The following is a 25,570-nucleotide window of genomic DNA, read 5'->3' on the forward strand; positions in this document are numbered from 1 at the left end:
ATGACTGGTTTGATCTCCTACATCTTAGCCTTATTTACTCGTTTACTCTAAATACGGCGCCTCTTTTTTTGCTCATCCATGTAGCCGTCAAGGTGTTATATCATATCCTTATCTCGGATTTGCACTTACTCTTCCAAACCTAATCCAACTAACATGGGCCTGGGGGCGAGATGGCCCAAGTGGTTAGAACGCAAATTTACTGGCCGGAAGATCCGTGGTTCGAATTTGACCTCTGCCTCTCGGCTTCCCTTGTCAAGACTTGGACAAACTGGCAGTATCCCGACTCTCGTGCTTCCTTCTGATGGCATGGCATCGAGGCATCTAAATGGTGCCACAGCTTTCTTCTGATGGCATGGCATTTAGGCATCTAAATGGTGCCACAGCTGAACCATCTTTGTACGTATGCTTTTATTATAGCACTTGACGAAGTGCGAACATTTGGTGAACGAAACCCTTACCAGGCCGAAATCCCGCATGTTGCTCGTAAGTCAATGTTTCGAGAGCCACCGTAAGGTGACGAAGCACAATTGACTCCAGTAGTCTCGTTACAACCGGGATTTGGCAGATTCCCCTGGGGCTACCACACCCACTACGAACCACTTTCTTGAAAATGGGCGTTACCATTGGATCTCTTCAGTTGTCTGGAGCAGTCTCCTTTTCCCAAATGCTGGCAAACAGATCAGACAAACGATGACTGAGGATTTCATCATCTTTGAACAATGCGAATGGGGTCATCCGTACCAGAAGCTCGATGCTGTTACAACTGAACAATTATCTATTTTCTTTCATATGGGGCTGCTATTTGCACTCCAAAATTCAGAATTCATTTTCCAAAAGTGATTCGTAATGAGAACTCCGTGGTCTAATACCCAATTTTCCTCGCCTGTCATTCAGAAACACACCTACGCCCGTCTTCTGTGTGGAGCCGGGTGGGTTTTGCGCGACGATATGAAAATTGCCCACTTGATCACGTTGTGCCGTACGCATTTTACCGGTGTGTACATTCTGTACGCCTACGATCGCGTGGATACTTGCATAATTTTCGAGGTTAGGCCTGGTCCAACTGTGTAAATACGGTCTAAGTGCTGCTGATGCGTGTAGTTTACCACTATCCGCATCAAGTTGTATAGTTAAACTGAGTGGAAGAGACCATTTACCACAGGATATCACGTCAACGGTATCGTTGATGCGATCCCCGGCTGCTAATTAGCGCACGCGAATGTTTGCCCCAGAACTAAGATGTGGTGCCCACAATAAGAATCTGAATACAGATGGATAGTATTTGCCTCGCAGTTTACGAAAGTACACTCCCCCAGGTCTCACAGTGGATCCATAATAAGCAGGTAGTTTCAAGTTGTCATGTCGATGTTTCCACATGTCTGAATGAGTATGTCTACGGCTGTGTTTGGTGTTTTTCGCCATGATGAGCCTGCTGCTAGAGAGAATAAACAGCATACGACTTGACAATAAGACTGCTTTATACTCTTGTTGTCTCACAATTTGCTACACTCACCAGGATCTTACGTACATAGTGAACTCAGTTTTATTGTGCGAATACGTGGCTTGTGCTTTTGACAGGTTGATGTAGATCTACACAATCGTACCTATTCAAAAAGGGCTACTGTGTTGGATGTGTTTGGTTCTGTTAACAATGTGCGCATCAAATAGACTAGCTAGGCGGATTGTTCTTAGTGCCAGTCAGTGCTTGTTTTGAGAATTGTGTTCTTGGCACGTCTATCCATAGTTTTATGGGGATACTGATCACCTGTCTCGCTGTTATTGTCGTTCGTGTGGACTATTTGTTTGTTTCCAAATATTTACCTTGGACAGTGTTCGTTGTGTTGACTCCCTACAGGTTTGCGCGCTTCTCATCGTGCTCAAGTTACCGAAGCTCATATGACTAAATATATCTCCACACTCGATAAAGTGGGTAATTATTTGCTTTGAATCCTGACCGAAGTTCGAGTCGAATAATACGTTATTGGGTGAACAAACATTTGGTTGCTAGCTAGGCGAGTTTCGCGAATGGACAGTGTAGCTGGTTTTGCATAAAACCAACCTTCAAACGGTTGCATGGCGTTGCTATTAAACTGCTTACACAGGACAATCAACCTATCGCGTTTTATTAGTACGACGCATCGCACTCTTCGTGAATTCGGTGAACGTGATAGCTTTCACTTCTTTCATCTTCAGTGTTGTCACGTGATCGTAGTGTACTTTTAATGTTGGCAATGCTCCACCCAACGAAGCTGTGTTTGTTGATCAGGTGGCTGTTGATTTGTTCGTCGACCCAAAGGCATCCTATTGAATAACAAAGCAAGATACATGCAGAATACATACTGGATGAAGAAAACCTTCCACACCAGTTATACGGTACCCTAGCAGTTCTCTAACAGAAAACTCCAGTGTAATTGATTGTTAAACGATGCTGCGGGTTTCTTAGATGTCTAGTTCCCTTTGGCTAATCGCGAAGACTAGTTAGTTTTATTCAAGCCTGATGTTTTGTTTACAAATTATGACACGAAGGATAGGGCAGATGGTCCTGAAAGGGGAGTAGACCAAACCAGCACTAGTCCCAACGGTTAGTTCACAACTGTGATTGCCGTTCCCGGTTTTGCACGCTCTTTTCGACAGACTTCGAAAAGTACACTGCTTTCTGCGCCGGTGCGTGAATTAAAACGACCAGTAAAACAATACTCGGCCTTGATGTTGTGGTCGCATGACTCGCTGTTCACGTGATTCACAAGCTGTGGTGGCTCAAACCTTATGCTTAGTTATTCCAAATTCTATTATTTGAATTGGTGTCTAGTTAATCAGCAATTTCTCCAAGTTTCGCAGACAGATAGACGTGACCATGTGTACTCCAAGCAAAGTTCCGATCTCCAGGCAGTTATTAATCGTGAGCTATTTGTTATGTATTACAAACATGTATGAATTTAGAGCAATCCTATTTCAAGTGAAGGCCCCTTCTTTCTGACGACCCGCGCTCTGGTTATCATACCGACCATCTAACCCTCTAGACCTTCTATTCCTGTGTCCCCCTGCGGAGAACTAACTGCACACATTTTTTGAAAGTGTCACTGTCCACGTCATGGTACTCTGATCTATTCAACTCCATTTTCTTTTCGCGCTATCTAAATTAATCAATCCATTGTAGCGCTATGCGGTCACCAAGTGCTAACGTACTTCCAGTTCTCCCTCGTCCAACTAGGATCTGATCGGCAGTCCTTTGTGAGCTAGGTCCACGGAGGTTTCTGTGAAGAGCTTGCGGTTTCAACGCCGCGCTATTTTGAGACCAATCTGCGGCCTTTCTCGAAAAGGAACTTTTAAGAGTTGAAGAACATCTAAAGTAGGGTTCCCAGTCCACCACCTATCAGTGTGTAATTCTCACCTCCAGGAAAGGTAAGCCTTTTACTTGAGAATTCACTGCTCTTTCGTTGTTCCATCTTATCTTGCGTTGCACGTCATGTGCGCTAGTATATGTCTTTTGTCACCTGCTCTAATCATTACAATTTTGTTTTTCCTTCCAGCTGGAGCATAAGGATGAAATCCGGCTGTCCAGGGTATGTGTTGTTTCGTCTGTCTATTGTTGTTCCACCCACACAAATCACTCATCCCACTAAGTATTGTTCACTTGAGCTGTCCAACCTTGGTAGCTGTTTACATGGTTAGAAAATTTTTCCGCACTAATATCCCAGTTTGTGATAATTCCGTGTGCAGATATCGCGGTTTTCCTTCCGAAGTGGGAGATTGTGCTTTGGATTAGCAGCAAGACGTCACCTTTATTTTGAATGATGGGCATTTGTGAGCTCTCACAGCTTTTCCCGTACCTCTGGGCCCGAAATCGCTGTGTTTAAGGCGCCAGCATACGGACCCAACCTCAGCACCTCGACTGCTCCTGTCTAGGCTTGGGTAACCTGCCAGTATCCCAGCCCTCGTACGTCCTTCCGTTGGCATGGCAGCCAGGCACCGAAAGGATGCTACAGCTGAGCGATTTCTTACCCATAGACACCGAAGCATACACATTCCTTGAGCTACCCTGTGTTCTCACCTTCAATAACTCGGCCGTTTATCGAGGTTCTGATGTACATTTAATTTAAATAGGTTCAGTTTTCCACACACAAGACTATCCTTTTCTCTGACGTGTCATTTGCCTTTCGTTCTCTGCCCGTTTGGTTCAGCTGTGGCTGTTGTTGGAGGCCCACCTACGCCATACTCTCTTAAGCATCACGACGGTTGACTGAGCTGTCAACAATTCGTTAGGATCCGTATGAGCGAGAAAACGAAGGATGGGTTGGGATTTAAGAGGTTGTTGAGATGGAGCTTTCTCCTTAACCTTGTGATCGATTGAGGCACGCTTAGGAACGTGAACAACTCCCTGAAATATCTGCTTCATAATTAACTTGGGCCGGCTCTTCTGTTGCTTATAATCTCGTTCGCAAACTCAGATGTGCATCAACTGCTGGCGGCTCCTTTTGCGCTGGGTACAGTACTTTACTACCATCCTGTGACCTCCAAGCTCTGTTGGTTGCTTCGGCCTAAGACGAACCACAAAAACGGGACCTCATTGATTTTTCATGTGGAGCTATTTCTGCTGTATATTAGTAGCATTAAAACTAGTTCGAAAGTGATTTTCAACTCTGCAGCTCCGGTTTAAGCAATGTGTTTAATAATACTAGTATTAAGAATAATCATTCAGCTGTAACACTTCCGGTTTCCGTCGACCATTCCACTCGGGGTTTAACAATCAATGTGTAAACGGATATCGGTTATTTTGGTGTTAAGTCTCAGTGGACAGGCTCACGTGATTAATGTAAAACTCTGCTACTTATAAGGTTGCTGAAAGCTAGCCGACAGCCAACTATTGGTTTCGTTCATCAGCTAGGCATGGTCACCGAGTTTTCATTCACCTCATGTTATAGCCGGAAACGCGTCAATCCGTAACACCCTTTCTCCCGTTTTTGCTTTACAGTCGCAACTTCACACACGTTAGCGTATATTAATCCCCCTTCATCCATTGTTCCAGCACTAGCCTAGTGAGCAAATGTTACTAAGCGACTCCATAAACTCCGCAACAGATCTCTCCTTTTCAAGAGACGCAAAGCGAAATTCCAAGAACAACACATACTACTCGCATGCCTCCCCATCAATAGTATCACCGTTGCACACCACCCTTTAAAGGTCGTTCGCATGCGATCGATTTTCATTCACCTTCGTCAGGTCGGCTTCGGCAGCGGGTCTAGTCGGTCGCTCTTCGAGTGTGTCATGCCACTTTCGAAGCTGTGTCCCATTTACTCTTTTTGATCCTCGATCGTCTTCAATTGTATAGACGTTCCCCCGGCGGTCGGTAACGACAAACGGCCCTTGCCATCGACTGCCTAGCTTCCGCGACCTAAGTCCACTCCTTCCAGGATTCTGGTGATCCTTCCACTTAACCTGCGTGCCTAGTATCCGAGTATCAGGCAGGTCACTTGTCACTTAACCACATGCCTGCTTGATATGTTTGGCATTTTAGTCGAAATCACTGGTTGCTTTCACAACGACATTCCCACTCATCCGCCATTCTTACAGACTGCTCTTGTTTCCAACCAACTTACACTGAATAACCTGTAGTTCCTACTGAAAAATTAGAAAGCAAACGAAACATCTTCTTGCAATGTCTGTCATACAGGTAAACAAAGACCTGGGCTAGTTTGCAGTCACTACTTAGTCAGGTTGGTTAACCTTTTGGCCAGTGAAGTCGTTAGATTGCTACGTGCTCTCCGCTATTCAGTGTGACCTCATCGTGCACTTGTGTGATCTCCTCGTCTCATGACCTCCGCATGCGACCAACCTAGCGATCTGCTTTTGACCTACTCTCTGAGTAACAACTAGCCTGAGGTCTGGGTTGCCGTCGCCTAAATGACAACTTCCCTCTCTTTCTCAAACAGAGTGAAGTCTGGAAACAGGTGAAATTGCTGGTGATCCACACGCTGCTCACAGTCTGGGCGTTTTCTAATTTCAAGGCCGAAAATTTCATCAGTAAGTTGTGGCCTACAATTAGCTCTTATGTTTATGCTATTTGACCGCTGTTTGATATGCTGTCCCGTGATAGTTTACTGAAGTCCTTTTTTCACCATTATACGGTTCGAGGGTAGTGTTTTCAACTAGTCTAGCTGTGTTCGAATTTGATTGCGCCGCTTGATCAGTGCACTTAATCGGTCTCATACCCTTTTATTTAGCTATCGGCTCAGGCTCAACTGATGATCCATTGAGTTTTGAAAATGTTCAAGTTGGTGTGAAAAAATAAGAGGCGAAATCTGTCGGGGAATCCACTAGGAAAATCAAAGTGTTCACTACTTGCGGATTTGCAAAAAAAACCTGTTCCTCTTAACCCTGTCCGCAAGCAGGTCTTTTGTTTACACTACGCAATGCATGGTCACATGTAATCAGCGTGTACCAATAAATAACCTGTTGATTCGTATAGCTATGTGGATGAAGCCACTTTTTTCCGGAGAGACAGTCTTGGTTTTGGCTGCGTTCCGCTTACCCTACTGCGGACAAGAAAGAACGATCGGACGAACTGCTTTTCGACGGTTTTCACTAGCCAATTCGTATTTAACAGCCAGCCAATGCGTGACGTCAGCCATTTTAGCAAGTGCACGAGTACTCGCACTTCTGGTACTGTATTCCTGCGTTCCTTAGGCTAAGTAATGGTGTTTCGGGTAAGAGCGTCGNCCCGAACTTCGGTTCCAATGTGCTGAGATACATCAGGTGCTTTTGGGATGTTACTGTGGTAGACGAGTTTGTCACATCATATAGGTTAGACCCTCTTCTTCGCATATCATAGGGCTGTCCACATCGCCTCAAAGGTTTAACTTTTATCGCATATGAAAGCCCCGGCCAGTAAAATCCATTGCCTTGAAGGGCTCCGTGTCGGGATACGATGGCTAACGATGCTGCCAGAGAGTCGAAACTCATGATGATTGGTGAGAGCCGGCCAAACGTATTACATCCACTAAGCACCGTGTCCGATGGCCACTCTGCATTCCTAGTAGTTCGTTTCAATGTTCGTGTTAGGCGGAACTCCACACGGATCCCTCTTTACCGCTCGTACTCAGATGCTGCTACGGCCGAGCAGTTCATCCCACGCAAGATTGGCCAAGAATTCTGGACACTTGGCAGTCCGGCATCAAGCTGAGATCTGATTGGTCTAAAGTCTGGTCCCCACAGCCAATCATGACCCAGTATTGGCCGAATGCCGATTGCTCATGGCGCATTCAGAACGCGTCAGAATTTCCAGAAAGTTATTGCCGCCTACGCTATACATATGAAGCGCCGTACAAGTGTTCCTGACTGAGTTTTGGGCGTTAATATACCTTTGCACCTTTGGTGGGTTGTTTTAACGTGAACGCTAGCTTGGGAGAACTAAGCTGAGAAAAACACCGTTACTACAGTCAGTGAAATGGTTAGGCCTGCTTTTTTGTACATGGCTGTGTCTTCTCACTGTGTCAGTCGGAAGGTTTACTGTGCGGTCTATGGCTGAACTAAACCAATAAAGCTAGAGGACGTAGGCTCACATTCAGTTGTTGCTCTATGAGTTATTTACAATCGTACAAACTTACTAATAAATTTCATCCTAGGCACCCTGTTTTCGTCGTTAGGTTTATGTGACCCGTTATGTCAGGCACTAGGTCACCCGTGAGTGTGCGTACCAGTTTCGTAAACTCTTTCGCTGTTCACGGCAACCTTGCACATGTTCATTCATTCTGCTATTCTTTCTTTTTTCACAGGTGAAGAATTTGTCCGGAGAAACTTCTTCCAAAAATACATTTTCCTCTCCATCGCATGCTTTGCATTCCGACAAAAATTCTACTTTGCGTGGACTTTAAGTAAGTAATACGGTTTTTTCCATTTTGTTACTCGATAGGGAACAAAGAGTTGACTGACGCTAGAACAGCATACATGGTTGAGGCACTGACCACCTAAACCAATTACTTTTCTGGTCCGTAAATGCTATCTTTATTGCCACCAGTGAGTTGTGCAAACCCATGGATGATATTTTAATCAGAACAAGGTGCCAGAAGAAAGCGCTGCATTCCAATTCAAAAGCCCTAGAAATTCGGTTATTGTGGACCGAATCGGATCAGTTTGTTGATTTAAGGATGGATACCGTTTGTCGTGAGGAGTGAGCCTACCTACTGTGCTTTACCACCATAGGTTGATTCCAACAATCTGTTGAACCACATCGAGTTACGCGCAAAGCCCCAAAAACCAAATCTTTCAAATGGAGGTCTATCTACAAATGCGGTACTACAAGTACAATAGTAAACTGATAAAGCTTTACAAACCTCAAATCGTGGGACTATGCCGGCTTCTATACGCCGGTTTAGGAACTGCCAATTCCTAACGGGTCTCAAGGTCCACGCCGGCTCAAAGCCACGTGTTTACAAGCTAGCGTGTGAACTTAAACAACACGTCTGATGACAAGGTCAAAGTGCGGTTTATGTTCAGGTCAAAAATAAGAAGAGTGGTATGGGCGCAAACCAAAATAACAAAAGAGGGGGACTCGCGTTGTACAATATAAAAATAGAAGAAAGGAATCAACAACTACCATGCCTTTGCTTTCGAAGCCTAGACCCATTTTGAGCACCCCTGAGTGCTACACAATAATGTCGAGGAAGTTATCTAACCAACCCTGTGATTGTTGGATTGCTACTTCGATGAGGTCGACTGGCCGTGACGCTCCGTGATCTGTACAAACCGAGTTTCCGTTTGTCTAAGTGCTTCTGAATGTCGTCAGCTTATTCTCCCCTATCCGGTCAGGAACGGTCCCCTCTGAGGATTAAACGCCATAATTCACCGACCTTCTCCCGAAATCTCAATGCGCCTGATTTGATAATTCACTTGATATCCAATTCCCTTGATTTGTTTCTAGTTTTCCTTACCAGAGAGAAGTGAAAATTCATACTTTAAGCTTCATAACGTGTCTTTCAGGACTAACTCAAGACCATCACTTTACAGAGGGACTTGTCGTGCCCGGCTCCGTGCAGTGCTAATAGCAGTCACGGTAAACTGAGCTATTTGGTTGGACAACAGAGTCGCGTAGTTGCTTTGTGTTCGAGATACGGTGATGTATTTAATCTTCCCAAAAAGAACGTGTGATTTCTGGAGGATCTAGCCTATACAGGTCGTGTCAACATCACCACTCGTTAGATGCGAGATGTTCCTCACTCGCCAAAACCGACGTGAATATTTAGGTAATCTGGGCCCTCCGATGCAGACCATTTGTTTTGGACAGCTGAAGACCTGAACACTGTTTGGCTTCGCCACTGGTTTCTGGTCCGATGATGTGCGTCGAGTGCTCAAATTCCAAGTTCAGTGCGCCGTACCACTTCTGATCGACCAGTCTGACAGCTGAACTTACCCTACAAACGTGTGGCCGCACGGTTTCTGTCTAGTTGGAATATTTTATCGACAGTAATTAGCATAGTTATTCTTATCCGTTCCAAGAACGTTCTCAAGTATTTTTGAGCTAACTTTCTGGATGATGACTCAGTCGCTAGGCTCTTAATCCAACTCTGCTTGTCACGGGGAACTTCAAGTAAATATGGTTCATCTGAGTCGAGGAGACTTCAATCAAAGTTAGGCAATGAACGGATCGGAGCGTCGTCAGAAAAATAATCACTCACACTGCCTGCGTTGGTCACTGCTTTCTAAACTACGGTCCTGTTACTCAATCGAAAAAGTGGATTTCCGGCGTCAATCACTTTCGAAGTAGTCAAGCTTGTTGTTGGAGGAAGTTGGCCCAGCTTGATCTTTCCTTTTCGAACAAAACTTTACACCTCAATAGCTCGGTAACTTCGTGCTTTCGAGTGTAAAATGCTTCACACTTTTGAGTAGCCCAGGGGCACACCCTTGAGTTCCACTGATCCTTGCTACATTGGATCACAGTGTATGAAGGGTGTCACAACCGAATCAAGCATCTACCTGATGAAGCATAGGCTAATAACTCCACCTTCACTCTGGTTATCAGACGGATCTGGTTTTCATTGTGAAATTGATTCGATTAAATAACTTGGGGAAACCCTAGGCTGTCGGTCTATTTTCGTACATTTTGGAGCATCCATTGTGCAGTCCATTAACACATGTTACTACGCTGGAAGCCAGTTTCTTGCCTGTCGGAGTATGATCGCCTCTTTGGCGTATGACAGTCGATCACTATGCTGAGTTTTGATATATCAGGGGGTTCATGGTTAACTGGACTGTAACGTTTACTTCAGAGAGACATTTGAAGGTTACCAAACAAACAACTGAAGCAAGATTAAACAGCGAACGACGAACAGCAAAGTGTTGGCGGACTCGAATGTTCCACTCAGTGAGTCTTGTCAAAAGAATGGGCATTTAGGCACCGAATAGCATTCCGTGATTTTTCTTCGTTGTGATGTGTTTATGTCTAACGGGGGTCAAATAAGAAAAGAATGCATGCGGACGCATGCAGCATATTTCTTCAACTATTTCTCATTTGATTCAAGAGACATTGAGTTGTCGCATTTGTCGTTTACTTGTAGTGGGGACTTCTTACAGAAAGGGCCACTTCGACCTTGACCCATGAGTGATCCCTAGTGGGTCAACTAAGATGGAGGCTACCTGGAAGGTCACTTTCCTGAAAGTAACCACTGAATGCCCGAAATCTACCGAGACTCACCTCCGCTAGATGTGACCAGACAGACAACGCCCCCGCAATATGCAGCACGTCACAGCCTCGTACGAAAGCCAGACCGTGTGCGTCAGCATTAGACTAAGTTCAGACAGTGTCCTTCCAATAAATAGCTTGAGACCGTTGTACTTATCGCACTCGCACGCACTCACGCTCTCGTACTCGCTTGTTCGGAATATAGCTGTTGTTTTCCCTTCTGTGAGTCTTTTTTCTCCGGCAACTAGGCACTGGAGCGGGTCGGCAGCAGATACCACAGATTGGCGGATCAGCAGATATAACAGAGGCCATAATGCATCACCGAGTGGTTGATTTCCTTCTTAGGTTAGCTGTGGTTGGTTCGCAGTTGGTTCACTTACCATTGTCCTGGTTTCACTTTGAGCATTCCAATGGCACGCTTTCCACTTCCTGTAGGGCGATCTTGTTGGTGAAGTTTTCCATTAGCGCAATACACTCGTTTGCAAACTAATTTGGTCTTGCGAGAGACTCACCTGGAACCCAGCTGAATCTCTCGTTTGTGATGTTTTACATTAGTTTTGCGCATTCGTTTTTGATACCGAACAGCATATTACATCGGTTTCCTTCAAAGTCCTCCTCTCTCCAACTTTTGTTGCATTAGGTTTTCCCACCGTCTATCCGCTTTTGTGTCTGTTTCTTACCATCGCCTATGTCGTTCTATCCAATGTGGCTGTTAACTATACTATCTCCCCCTGACATTGTCGTTTCTAGTGCGGTAAGATCACCCAAGCAGGACATTAGAAGCACAGATTCCTCTTTGTCTATTTTTTTGTGCGTTGGGTTCTTCGTTTTTCACTTACTCTAATTAGTTCCGACAACTCAGGCTGCTGCTGAGTGTGTTCAGTTTTCAGTTTGATGACTACCCATTCACCAACCAGCTTCACGCCTTTGGCATAAGTATACGAACGCGCGCACACACACACACGTACGCTTATGGATATATACAGTCTTTGGAATGGGAGCAAGAGCGTCATGTGAAAACCATCGTGGTATCATCCTGGTATCCGTCGCATCGAGGGTGCTCTCTGGGATTATTTCGCGCAGATTGATGGAATGTCGGGAGAGGCAGAGAGCCAAGCCGGGTTTCACTCTGACCGAGGATGCATTGATCATATCTTTACCTTGAGATAAATCCTTGAACAGCGCCACTCTTTCAAACGTTCTCGATTTGGAATCTGCTTTTGACTTTGTCGATCGTCAGAAACTTTGGCAGTGTCTGGCAATCAAAGGTGTCCCTTCCAAATTTCTCTCCCTTATGAGGGCGCTGTATGCGAACTCTTCTGGGCGCGTACGGGAAGCTCTCGCTTGAGTTCACCACGCCCAGTGGTGTAAGAAGGTTGTCCTCTCTCACCTTCCCTCTTCAACTTTGTTGTCGATGTGCTGCTTGAGATTTTTCTCTGAAACTTCGGGAGTCTAGTTGCTCCCGATACGTTCCCTCACAGACATTGGGTTTGCAGACTATATTGCTCTCCTTGTTTCATACCCTTCCCAAATGCAAAATATTTTAAATAACCTAAATAGCTCTGCTGCATGGTATGGCATACTCTTCACACCCGCGAAGTATAAAATGCTGCTACAAGGCTAGGTGGGATCGAACCCGCATCTCATGCTTGCAAGCCAGCCAATCGACGTAGTAGATAGATTTGTTTACCTGGGCAGTTGTGTAAGTTTCGGTGGACTGGCTACAGATGAGGTCATTTCTTGAATCAGAAAGGCCAGAGCAGCTTTTGCTAACCTCCTACACCTATAGCGCCGACGTGACGTGAGTTTGTCTATCAAGGGTGGATGCACCACACTATGGTGGTGCGATCCATACTGCTTTACGGATCAGAGACATGGCCCCTACACGCAGATCGCTCACCCTTCCGGTGCCTACCCGACATGCTACCTGGAGGAAGCACGAGGGCTGGACTACAGTCAGGTTGCCCAATCCTACATAGGGGAAGCCGAGATATAGAGGTGGGGTTCGAGCTACGGATCTTCCGGTCAGTAAATTCGCGCACCAACCACTTGGGCCATCTCGCGCAGAGGACATACGAAAGCTGTCAGTATATGACCGTCGGTGTCTCCAAAACATTGTTCATGTCTGGTTGAAACATTGAATTGGCAGTGCTGAGGTACGCCAGATGGTCTTAGGAAGAAAGAACTCTCTCGCGGTAGATGAATTACACACGCTTCGTAGGCAGCGCTGGTTGGGACATGTACCTTGCATGCCAGAAGACCGTCTGCTTCACGGGGCTTTTTTCCCCAGCCCTATGCTGAATGGAAGCGACCTGGCAACGAAGTACGAAAACACTACCCAGTAAACTTAGTCGGGTGGGCAACTACTGCCTCCCTGGATGGGGACCCCGGGACTTAAATCACCAGTGGTTAACGACACTGGCGAAACGGCCCAATCGCACAGTCAGTGGCGCTCGTGCATCCTTCAGTGCGTAGCTATCTGATTCCCAAAATAACTAAAAATGTCATCTCCCCGAAGGCTTGTCTGTATGTCCCACCATATCCCGTTTTCCGGTGATCGAAACCACAGCAGCTGGAACCGGTGTGCCTATGGCACACGCTTTATAGTTGATAGCTTGAATGATTCATCTTCCTCACCACTATTTATATTGATCGCCCATCCAGCTCATGCTACCTCGTAATTCAATACACTACAGTCATTTAAGAGAGTGCCCTCGCATACAAAACGAGGGCAAAGTAGCTCGGTCGCGGTCTTTTGCACTACGAAAAAGGTGCTTCCAATGTTTCCACTTTTCTCCAGACTGCCAAGGTTCTTTTGTTTGTTTTGTCCATGTCATTATTCAGTTACATGGGTTAGCACAATCTACTGGCGCTGACTTCCAATCACGGGCGGTCGCTAGGACAAAATGTGTATGTCGCGCAAGCCTAGTTTCTCTGCCAGTTCTCCAGACCCGTCTGATCACCTATGTTCACCTATACCAAACACCACTGCCATTAGTCGGAGAAATTTTACAAGGTTGTTGCTGTGGCTACTGAGAAGACTCATAGTCCCTTTGACCAACTCATCAACTCATTGCTATTAAGCTAGAAGAAAATTGCTAAGATCTTCATGTACCTATTAGGATTTAGCCCACTTTGGCACTAGTGTCTTTTGTAGGTTGTTTTTTAACACTTTCTCAAAGTTTTGTTGCTCTTGAATCCTGAATTTCATCATTCAATTCAGTCGGGTGATTTGTTTCCAATGTCATGTTGTATCCATGTTTTTCGAATTATGCCATGGAAAATTCCCGTTGGCATATCACGTGGCTCCAGCAGAGACAATCACGTTTGTTATCCTAACAATCAACAGAAATGTTTCAACGTAGTGTCTAGGTTGATGTTGATCTCGACCGCGCGATGACAGTCAGTGGCGCCTTAACATCAGAAAGCTGTTTATTCCAACGACAAATCGATGGCTGAGTAAATCGATGAGTAGACTGTACCGATGATAGAAAAGAAAAGAAATCGTTCAGTTGCAACACCCTTTCGGTGCCTAGCTGCCATGCCACCCGAAGGAAGCGCGAGGGCTGGGATACTGCCAGGTTGCCCAAACCTAGACAGGGGAAGTCGCGAGGCAGAAGTCGGGTTCGAACCACGGACCTTTCGGTCAGTAAATTCGCGCTCTCTGAGAGGTTTTTCGCTCATTTTCTGTAGTTTTCAAAGTTTGTATGGATATGATTGTGTCAAAGTGTAGAGGAATTCCACGCTATTGGCACAAAGTACGCACCACCCTCACGTATCTCCACTGGGAGCGAACAGCAGTGCATGGATATATGTAAACCTAACTACCCCCCAACAACTGGAGGTAATAACTAGGAATGCAGTTGAATCTATCAGTGGAGGCGGGATGGTGCAGTGGTTAGAGCGTGAATTTACTGATCGGAATGTCCGTGGTTCGAACCCGACCTCTGCATCTCAACTTCCCTTGTCTAGGCTTGAGTAACCTGGCGGTATCCCAACCCTGATGCTTCCTTCAGGTTGCACGGTAGCTGGACACCAAAAGGGTGCTACAGCTGAGCGGATCCTTTTTCTCAGTGGCCTTTGCACAACACATTTCGTTGATGTGATAAACCCCTTTTATTCGCATGCTAACACTAAATTACTTTAAAGCTGAGTGCTTAACGCCACATGTGTTCCGTTTAGTTTTCTAATTCAAAGTGAGGTGGCCAAGTAGCTGGGCCTCGAAATAAAGGTTGTTCATTAGTAATTTTACACTATTGGCTTCCAACAGTATAGTGATAGTCAGCTCTTTTGTTCCCAAGCTCGTTTCACAAGAGTGCTTTCTTCAAGGTGATCACTCTAGTCAAGTACCGACCACAAACGGAACAGTACTGTTGCGGATAGAAGCACTCGCCTTTTTGGAACCCGTTGAGCTATCCTGCTCTACTTTACTCCTGTTTCCATCCCTTTACTTTTCATTGCAAGGGTCTGACACCGACTGACAGCTTCTAGCATTAGTAAATGAATAAAATGTTTCGTTTACCGCCTCTAGTGTCGTTGTTGCTAGATCAACCTATTTTGACGCTTTTTCTGCCGGAAAAGGCCGTGATTAGATTGCGTACGATGTATGAACACGATTAAAAAGGCCGTCTTGGATATGTGTGTCCGTATATTCATTAGACGTGGCCTCCACAATGTATCTTTGATCCTCAGGGAATGATAGTACACATTTGAACGACTGGTACAGCACAGGATTGCAGCTGAATTGTTCAGTTTTGTTAACAGCTGGTGAATTTCTCATTCTCAGCAGGTGTTGAGTGAGATTTTGTTATCATTTTCCCGGGTAGCCCCTTCCGTAACATTTCCTTTGTTCTTGTGGAATTAACTTCTCTAAATCTAGATGCTTACCAGTGTTTACCAGTTATCTCACCATTATCCTTTCCAGGTTGTGTGGCAAATCTTGCGGCGGGATTCGGTTTTTCCGGATTTGACTCGCAAGGCTTTCCTGAGTATGGGTTTGCGACAAACATTCATTTCCTTCCCATCGAGGTTAGCTTCGTGTGTGGTAATCGTTAACACCATATTTCGTGTCTCGTTTATTTATGTATATCAACTATGCTTTGGCTGCACTCTGGGTCTTCGATAACGATTATTAAGTAACAACTTATTGGAGCACGCCCGAGAAATCACGCTGTGCGTGAAAATCATCCTCTCGTGATGCCGTGCAACCAGCCGACTGAGACATTATTGTCCCTAGTGAAATGTCCGCGCAGTCACCTGATTGATTCTTATGGATAATGGAGCCGGCTGTTTTTCCGTTCGTCGGTCAATGATTTAGCCGGCTGCGACAGCTACGACTATCGCCGTCAAAAGACTTTCAGTGTTTGACCATCGATGTCTGCGGAGCATTGGCCGAGTCTGGTGGGAACACCGGATCAACAATGCTGCACTACGTTGAATGGTATTCGCGAGAAATAACCCACCCTCGATAGATGAATTGTCACACTGCATAAGTTGCGCTGGCTTAGCCACCAGCTGCTTATGCCAGTCGACCGACTTCCTCGAAGGGTTCTTTTCGCACAATCACTTGAAGGGTGGAAGCGAGCCGGAGGCGGTCAAACAGTGATTCGGCAGCGAAGTGTAAAAGCCATTACCAGCAAACTCAGCTGCGCTGGGCAGTGCTGTCTTCCTGGATGGGGACCCCGAGACGGGCCACAACAATGGTTGGAGACATTGTCATATATGGCTTAGTCGCACTTCAATGAATAGCTCCCTCCTCAATTGCCCCACTTAACAGTCCACTGACAGTGCTGTATTTACGCACTAATTTATCAGCTCCCGCCTGCGATGCGCAGCTACTTACCCCATCTCCCCAAATCACGAGTGATCGAAATTGTGGCAGCTACAACCACCGTACGACAAGTACGCAGTTCTTACAGCTGGCAATGGCGATGATGACCAATAACCACTGTATGTCTTATATCAGTATCGAATGCTCCCAAGTTTATCACTCCTGGAAAGTGTATTTTCGCAAGGCTAGTGGTCCGCACTGGCATTGGGCACATTCTTCCCAAGCTATCTTTAGGAATCCAGCTTCAACCATCATAAATCTGTGCACAGACACCAGATCACGTGTCTTTACTGGCAAGTTCGATTGACCGTGTCAGCTCCACTGATGGTAGGTTGTGGTTACTTGTATGAATGTGGATGTACAAGGCAACCTAACGTACAATTCAGGTTTTCAGCTGGCTATTTCATCAAAAACGAATTATTTGTACCCAACCAATAAACTGTGCCCTGGTCTAATTGTTTGACCATCGATGTCTGCGGAGCATTGGCCGAGTCTGGTGGGAACACCGGATCAACAATGCTGCACTACGTTGAATGGTATTCGCGAGAAATAACCCACCCTCGATAGATGAATTGTCACACTGCATAAGTTGCGCTGGCTTAGCCACCAGCTGCTTATGCCAGTCGACCGACTTCCTCGAAGGGTTCTTTTCGCACAATCACTTGAAGGGTGGAAGCGAGCCGGAGGCGGTCAAACAGTGATTCGGCAGCGAAGTGTAAAAGCCATTACCAGCAAACTCAGCTGCGCTGGGCAGTGCTGTCTTCCTGGATGGGGACCCCGAGACGGGGCACAACAATGGTTGGAGACATTGTCATATATGGCTTAGTCGCACTTCAATGAATAGCTCCCTCCTCAATTGCCCCACTTAACAGTCCACTGACAGTGCTGTATTTACGCACTAATTTATCAGCTCCCGCCTGCGATGCGCAGCTACTTACCCCATCTCCCCAAATCACGAGTGATCGAAATTGTGGCAGGTACAACCACCGTACGACAAGTACGCAGTTCTTACAGCTGGCAATGGCGATGATGACCAATAACCACTGTATGTCTTATATCAGTATCGAATGCTCCCAAGTTTATCACTCCTGGAAAGTGTATTTTCGCAAGGCTAGTGGTCCGCACTGGCATTGGGCACATTCTTCCCAAGCTATCTTTAGGAATCCAGCTTCAACCATCATAAATCTGTGCACAGACACCAGATCACGTGTCTTTACTGGCAAGTTCGATTGACCGTGTCAGCTCCACTGATGGTAGGTTGTGGTTACTTGTATGAATGTGGATGTACAAGGCAACCTAACGTACAATTCAGGTTTTCAGCTGGCTATTTCATCAAAAACGAATTATTTGTACCCAACCAATAAACTGTGCCCTGATCTAATTTTGCTGGTGAAGATTCTTTCGTCCGAAATCTAACGGACAGGTATGACTGCAAAACCCTGAAAATACGTTTCTCAGCTGGCTATTTCATCAAAAACGAATTATTTGTACCCAACCAATAAACTGTGCCCTGGTCTAATTTTCCTGGTGAAGATTCTTTCGTCCGAAATCTGACGGACAGGTATGACTACAAAACCCTGAAAATACGTTTCTTAGATGCGTAGAAGCAAGACAAACTTCGGAAGATGTCCCGATCGGTGCGTTTTTAGATCCACAATTATTGGGAACTTCGCCTTTCTCAAGCTCGGCGTTTTCGACTGGTTTATGGACATTCCATAGAATCTGAGAAGTCCCGCCTCCAGACACGATAAACACTTGTGCATTCCCTTCCTTCCTTCTTCAACACCCGCTAGTCAAATTTGACAATTAGTGTAAACTGGCATCATACTATCATTTCCGTACTCAGTCGTTCCCGTGAGCAACTGGTGCTCGCTGCAATTGATTTGGATAACCATGGATGAAATGAAGGGATCTGAAGAGTGTATATGAGGACAGGTGAAGTCTGTTGTATTAGGTTATTTGGAGTGGAACTGGAAGCACTAGTCCATTGGAGTGGTCGGTCAGCTGATGAATGCAAGCCCGCCGATCACTGTAGATGTTGCCATGTCGGAACGGTTCATGACCAGGTCACCAGCCCGGTAGACGATATCTGCCATCGCCTGACCTCCACAGTCTCGTTTCCCGTTTGGTTGGGATTTCAGAAACAAGCTTAGTGTGGCAGTCGCTCTCTTGACATTCCAAAGACACTACATACAAACGGAGACTGCATTTTCAGTAGCTCGGTTGTCGAGTGTGAATTTTGCCTACTGTCAGATGTCCGTTTTCTCACCACTTTTTCACGGACTTGATCGGTTAGCTTCATAAGACCTAGTAACTGTAAAACGAGTTTGAATGTGGCTTCCTTGTGGGGGGGAGGGTATACTTCTAGTCGTAGGAACGATAGCTCAGCATCTTTTCAGACTCACAATTGACGAAGCGCCACAGACGCAAAGCATGTTACACGCATTTTGTGGACTGATCCGTTTCACAAATGCACACCAGTCGCCATGTAAGCCCAATCTGCAATATGACTGCAATTTGAGGGTGACAACTTTCTCTTCTTTCTGAAAGACTCCATATTTGGTAGTTGAACTACTTGCTAGGCTACCGCTGTTCTCCTCTGTACTAGAATTCCAAATTGTTTTCATTCCATAAAAGGTTCTCGAACCTTCCGTGTTGACAGGGATGCTTGTCTTAATGCGCCAGCTGTGGGTTACTGTTTCAGTTTCCAATATAAATCTCAGGAGATTCGCAATGAACTGACATGACTTCATCCAACCTTTGAACAAGACAGGTGGCAGGAAATCCTAGCCGCCAGCTTCAGACAACCTCAGTTCTATTGCAACATCGCGACCCATGGATGGTTAATTTATCACAGTATGACGTTTGGAATTCTGGCTGCTTAACCTTAGATTGTGGTCCCGACCAATCAAAGTGTTCCCTCTATCTTCCTAGACCGTGAGATACCTCTGTTTCGCACATTCCTTCACCAATACCGAGATTGGAAACGCGTAAGAGAGAGAATGGATTACCAACGTCCGCCTTGCCTTTGAATGTCCTTTTAGCTTACTTTTAACTTTTGCTATCTTGACTCGGCTGCAAAGCACGTTGTCCTTGGCTAATTTTGATCTTGCGGATCGGATGTGGAGTTGGCTTGCTGCAATGGTTGATGGGTGTTCTCGGAGCAAAGTTATAAGTGTCCTTTATATTTCCAAGTGAGGAACACGTAACCCGTAGCCTGTTGGCCTGTGTCTTGCGCGAATGCTGACCACATTATCCAGTACTTTTTCCTGATGCAGAGTGGTTTTCATGTGGAAGACTCCACTTGGTATGGCTAGCAGGGCGGGGAAGACTGACTGTTGCGCGCTACGGGGATTTTCGAGATGCACTAGCCCCTTGATTTCTAGGAGTATGTCGACCATGTTGAATGGTGCGCCAGCGGTCACGATCAGCTGTTACCGATCGGTGTCTGTGCTTTCCCATCTCGTCTTTCATTAAGAGCAGGCTGCTTTCCTAAATGTGAAATACTTTTCAGTACACATTTCATTAAGAGCAGGCTGCTTTCCTAAATACTTTTCCTAAATACTTTCCAGTACACTGTGACTTTATTTGAACTCTAAATCTCGTTGTGCTATCAACGCTGTAAGTAGCTCAAAAAGAGTAATTTGCTACTTACGCGAACTTCCAGCTTAGAATTCGTGACTTGAGAAACCATTACATGACCACGTAATGTGAGCCCCGTGATTGAAAGATGCGTAGCGCTGTGACTTGTCTAAGTGCGAGACAGTCACACTACTGGTCCATCGTTCAAGTACCAGCTGGAAGCTCCGGGTTCGACCCTCTTCGGAGGTTCATAAGGTGCGCTCTGTTGATGGGATAAAAGCAGATGTGCAGTGTTCGTGGGCTTTTTGTCTAGAGTGCTAACGCTTAAGTACGAAATCTCGATTGAAATATGGGATCGTTGACCACAATTTTGTCGCAGAAAGCAGAAAAACCTAGGCTCATACTACCTCGTATTACGATTGGTCGTAGTACCTAGGCCCGCTGCACTTTTCCCTGATTCTCCTCCTGGTATTCCGACGTGGCTATGTTACTATGTGCTCTGCTGTTAACTGTAATAACCTTTAATAAGTGGTTGAAGCTGTATGGACGTCCTATATTTCAAGACCTATGTACAGAAGCGCGTCGCAAACCAATACGAAAACTAACTAGTCCTGTGGAACGACTTGTCCCAATCATACCACATCCGTATTGATTCCGAAATCGGTGGATCAACCAACTTGTGGTCTGCATGGCGTGAACTGCAGTTGGAACACCGTGTCAGTAATGCTGAAGTATGTCGAATGGTTTCCGGAAAAGGTAACTTGCCCACGACAGATGAACTGATCACACTCCATAGATTGAGTTGGCCCGGTCACGTATTCCGTATGCCCGTTGACCGACTTCCTTGAAGGGTTTCTTTCGGCTAACCATGAGAAGTATGGGAACGAACTGGGGGAGATCAAACAATGACCTGACCGGCAAACTCAGCTATTGCCTTCAATCCGTAGCTCCCCTCCAAATCCCCCTGACGAAGAGTCCACTGACAACTTTGTAATAACGCGTCAGTTACATCGGCTACCGCCTCCGATGCGCAGGTACCTCAAATCATCGGTGAATGAAACCATGGCAAGTATAATCACTGTAAGACAAGTACTGGTTGTTACAGCTAGTGCTGATGATGAGTATAGAATCAAATGCCAGGATTAACGGGCATAAGCTGCAGAAGTAATACAGATTGATTGTAAAACTTAATTCCTAAAAGGTTGTACCTTTAGGAACGAAATTCCACCACGTGAAGCTTTTGTACTCGTTGAAGGAAGCAAGTCCGCTCAACCACCACACCACATCTCTTATATAATTTGCCTGTTACTTATTGCAGACAGAATAAATGTGGCGTCTATTTCTTGGGTGTAAATGGGAAGAGTGTCTGTCATAGACTTCACTGTTGTGTTGCAGTTTACCCCGAAAAGCGTCAGCTTGCAGCGGCTCCTTGTCGACCTTACGTCGCAAATTAATTTAAGTAGCAGTCCTGCGGGTCCATGGTTCATTCATGTGACTAGCTGCTCAGTCAGATTACGTATATGGAAATGGTCTGAATGGAAGTTGCGTTCGTAACCTGTACCTATAACAAGCGCATCAGCTTGTCCTTGACGTTTTAAGATAGAATAGTGCCCACGACCTGATAGGCACCGCACTCTACACGATCTAGTAGTCGTGTTGTAGCAACTGCACAACAATGTGGTCGGAGACCTCGGACACGGAAGATGTGGAGCACATCTTGGGGTCCCATCCACGCTTAGTGTAGCCGCACTGTCAGGCCAGTTCCTCCAGCTCGGCTAAATTCGGTCTCCTTCCCATTCTCAAGATAGTTGAGATTAACGAAGTGACCGGAAAATCGTTTCACAATGGCTCGTATCGTTCATGTTGCGTTGGCGCATTCGAGTTGGTCAGTGAGGCAAACTTTTCGTTATTTCTAAGGTTAGTGGATCGTTGTATTCCGAGCGCTCGGGTCCGATCTGCCAAACGCCTCTAGGCGGATAGATCCGATGCCTGGGCATACTGAACAGTATTCAGTGGCAACCTTCCCATCCAAATTTATACTAACCGGAGCACTTCCAGTTAAAGCTTATGCTTTGCTTCGCTGAAGGTAAACCTGATAAAGAATGACTGCGCCAGGGAGAAGTATGATAGCAATCCTGTTGGACCGCACCATCATTGTATGACCGTCTCTATCCTCTAATCCTGTTCGGTCGGGCAATGCGCACTTGTTTTGTGCCTAACAGGAACATCATAAAATCATCAACAAAATGTGGAGTTTTTAACGTGTGAACTACATTACTTTTCGACTTATGAATCCGTCTACACCACTGTCAACGCTTAGCAAAAAATCTTATTTGTTCAACCCAGCGCTTCATTCTCTTTGTTTACTCTCTATGTTTCTATCTAGCTGGGGACGAGTACCAAGACTATATTGGACTCGTGGAACACCGCGACCACTCGCTGGCTCCGTGAATGTATCTACGATCGCGTGCCGAAATCTTACGCCGTCTGGTCAGTGTTTGTCGCGTCCGCTGTCTGGCATGGATTTCATCCGGGGTATTATCTTGCCTTTGTTTCGGCTGCGTTAATCACCGTAGCTGGTCGGTAAGTGTGTTGGTTTTGATCACGAGTCAGTGTGCATATTACCGAACCAGAATCTATGCATGCAAAAGCATGCATCTACACTTCTAACATTATTTTGACACGTTTTTTTTCACTTGTTCGGAACACAGAATTTGTCGGCGGTACTTGCGACCCTACTTCCTCGGATCCGCTGCCACTCGCTTTTCGTACGACATCATCACTCACTTGGGTGCAATGTTCTGCCTTAATTACTTGGGAATCGCGTTCTTGTTGAAGTCGACCAATAAAGTATTGTACTTTTGGCGGTAAGCTGTTCCTTTTTGGTCCTTAGACCGTTTGTGTCTCCATATCTTTCATCTTTGTTCGCCGTCGCCAGTTTCTCGAGACGCAGGTAGTTTTGGTTTCAATTCGCAATGGTCAATACGAATTGATAAAGTACTGTGCGTTTCGCATACCTATACGGCAGTTAGACATTGAAGTTCCTGCCGTTGTTGCTACTGCCGCTCTTCAAAGTAGAGCGATCTAGGGGTTCGATCGATGCAAAATGTGTCTCACGTAAAAGCATTGTTGCCATACGTCTTGCGCATGCCACGACAGTGACCGAATAAACAGTTATGGTGGGATCGGTCATATGCTGGACTGTGTAGGCCTAATTTTAATCGATATTTCATCTTCAGAACCCACAAGCTTCGTAAGCCTTCCGTCCGAAACAAGTGCGGCATAGTGGTTTTTTACTCAACGAGCAAACTGTTGCTCAACCACTCTAGGACAGATGACTTGGTATTTATCTGCTGGTCGGAAGATCACGAATCCTCCTAAGGACTCCTGAGAAGGTGGTGCTGATAGGTTCCAGTAGGGATGTGAGCTGCCTTCACCTGCATGATGAAACCTTCTTAGTAAGTTTCAAGCTCTCCCTATCACAGCTTCGATAGTCATCCTCGGCTTGCCGTTCCACCCACTACGGCATAGCGAAATGCATAGTAGTTGGAGATGGCCTCTGACAGGATAAAGGAAAACCACTTCAGCTGTATTCTCAGAGCACTCACAACTATCCACAAGTTTACAGTAGAATCATCACTCGAGTTTTTTTTCTGATTTTTACTGTTCTTGTCGATACCACACTTTGGTTCGTGCATCTGCCTTGTATCTTATTGCTTGGCTAGCCTTTTGGAATTCTCATCCCGTTCTTTCACGTAGCGACCCCGTCTAATCGGGTTCGTGGTGCATACGAAATGATTCCGAACCTCCCTAATGTGGCTTCCCATATTTTCCCTCCATTTTTCACCCACAGTCAAATGCGGTTCTTGGGTCACATAGTACCGCTGCTGCTTATTTTCATTCTTCCGGTGATTTGTGGTCAACCAGTTGATGCCATCAAACTAAATAGCCCGGAACAAACTCCATTCCAAGAGCCAGGGTCCACCGATGTGGAAACGAATGCCAAGCGAAGGTGTTAACTGCTCGTTCCATCTACCCAACTTTCCTCTGCTGTACCAAAACACAACGGGGCAACCTGAATTCCTGTTGAAATTCAACTCGCTGACTCTCAGAATAAACTTCTGATGCATCTGGATACACCATCGTACATCCATTTACATCTCACACTGTTGTTTATCGTCGCGATTGAGTTGTTCGACCCATGAGTTCGTTCGCTTCCATGGCAGTTTTCCATCAACTGTTTTTGGTGGTATCCGTTTACCTCTTATCCACTGTTTTCCCGTTTTAGCGGTCCTCTTTTCTGGACGCTAGTAACACCGGTTGTCACTCAGGGTTATGACATTCTGTTAGTTGGCGTTGTTATAACTTTCTTCACGAATCCTCCTAAGGACTCCTGAGAAGGTGGTGCTGATAGTTTCCAGTAGGGATGTGAGCTGTCTTCACCTGCATGATGAAACCTTCTTAGAAAGTTTCAAGCTCTCCCTATCACAGCTTCGATAGTCATCCTCGGCTTGCCGTTCCACCCACTACGGCATAGCGAAATGCATAGTAGTTGGAGATGGCCTCTGACAGGATAAAGGAAAACCACTTCAGCTGTATTCTCAGAGCACTCACAACTATCCACAAGTTTACAGTAGAATCATCACTCGAGTTTTTTTTCTGATTTTTACTGTTCTTGTCGATACCACACTTTGGTTCGTGCATCTGCCTTGTATCTTATTGCTTGGCTAGCCTTTTGGAATTCTCATCCCGTTCTTTCACGTAGCGACCCCGTCTAATCGGGTTCGTGGTGCATCTGAAATGATTCCGAACCTCCCTAATGTGGCTTCCCATATTTTCCCTCCATTTTTCACCCACAGTCAAATGCGGTTCTTGGGTCACATAGTACCGCTGCTGCTTATTTTCATTCTTCCGGTGATTTGTGGTCAACCAGTTGATGCCATCAAACTAAATAGCCCGGAACAAACTCCATTCCAAGAGCCAGGGTCCACCGATGTGGAAACGAATGCCAAGCGAAGGTGTTAACTGCTCGTTCCATCTACGCAACTTTCCTCTGCTATACCAAAACACAACGGGGCAACCTCCTGAATTCCTGTTGGAATTCAACTCGCTGACTCTCAGAATTAACTTCTGATGCATCTGAATACACCGTCGTACATCCATTTACATCTCACACTGTTGCTTATCGTCGCGATTGAGTTGTTCGACCCATGAGTTCGTTCGCTTCCATGGCAGTTTTCCATCAACTTTTTTTGGTGGTATCCGTTTATCTCTTATCCACTGTTTTCCCGTTTTAGCGGTCCTCTTTTCTGGACGCTAGTAACACCGGTTGTCACTCAGGGTTATGACATTCTGTTAGTTGGCGTTGTTATAACTTTCTGCATCGTTGGACTCTCATACACGCATTGCAGTCCGAGAACTTACATGCCATTCGGGGGGTGGGGGTTGCCGTCCGTGACAGTTTACTTGGTAGGGCATTCGTT

The 25,570-nt window shown here is 45.7% G+C and overlaps 1 protein-coding gene across 1 annotated transcript in view; it reads left to right on the forward strand.

Annotated features, from left to right (window-relative positions):
* T265_11912 (hypothetical protein) overlaps window positions 1-25,518 on the forward strand; it is a gene marked incomplete at both ends in the record, with an annotated part of 32,485 nt that extends 6,967 nt beyond the window's left edge. Inside the window, 7 exons of the mRNA XM_009178736.1 lie at window positions 3,531-3,563; window positions 5,931-6,021; window positions 7,773-7,871; window positions 15,600-15,703; window positions 22,474-22,670; window positions 22,799-22,954; window positions 24,947-25,518. Coding sequence (XP_009177000.1) covers window positions 3,531-3,563; window positions 5,931-6,021; window positions 7,773-7,871; window positions 15,600-15,703; window positions 22,474-22,670; window positions 22,799-22,954; window positions 24,947-25,112 — 846 coding nt within the window. The remainder of the gene's footprint in view (window positions 1-3,530; window positions 3,564-5,930; window positions 6,022-7,772; window positions 7,872-15,599; window positions 15,704-22,473; window positions 22,671-22,798; window positions 22,955-24,946) is intronic.
* Window positions 25,519-25,570: the final 52 nt, after the last annotated feature.

Source organism: Opisthorchis viverrini, assembly GCF_000715545.1.
Source record: "Opisthorchis viverrini unplaced genomic scaffold opera_v5_639, whole genome shotgun sequence".
NCBI lineage: Eukaryota > Metazoa > Platyhelminthes > Trematoda > Opisthorchiida > Opisthorchiidae > Opisthorchis > Opisthorchis viverrini.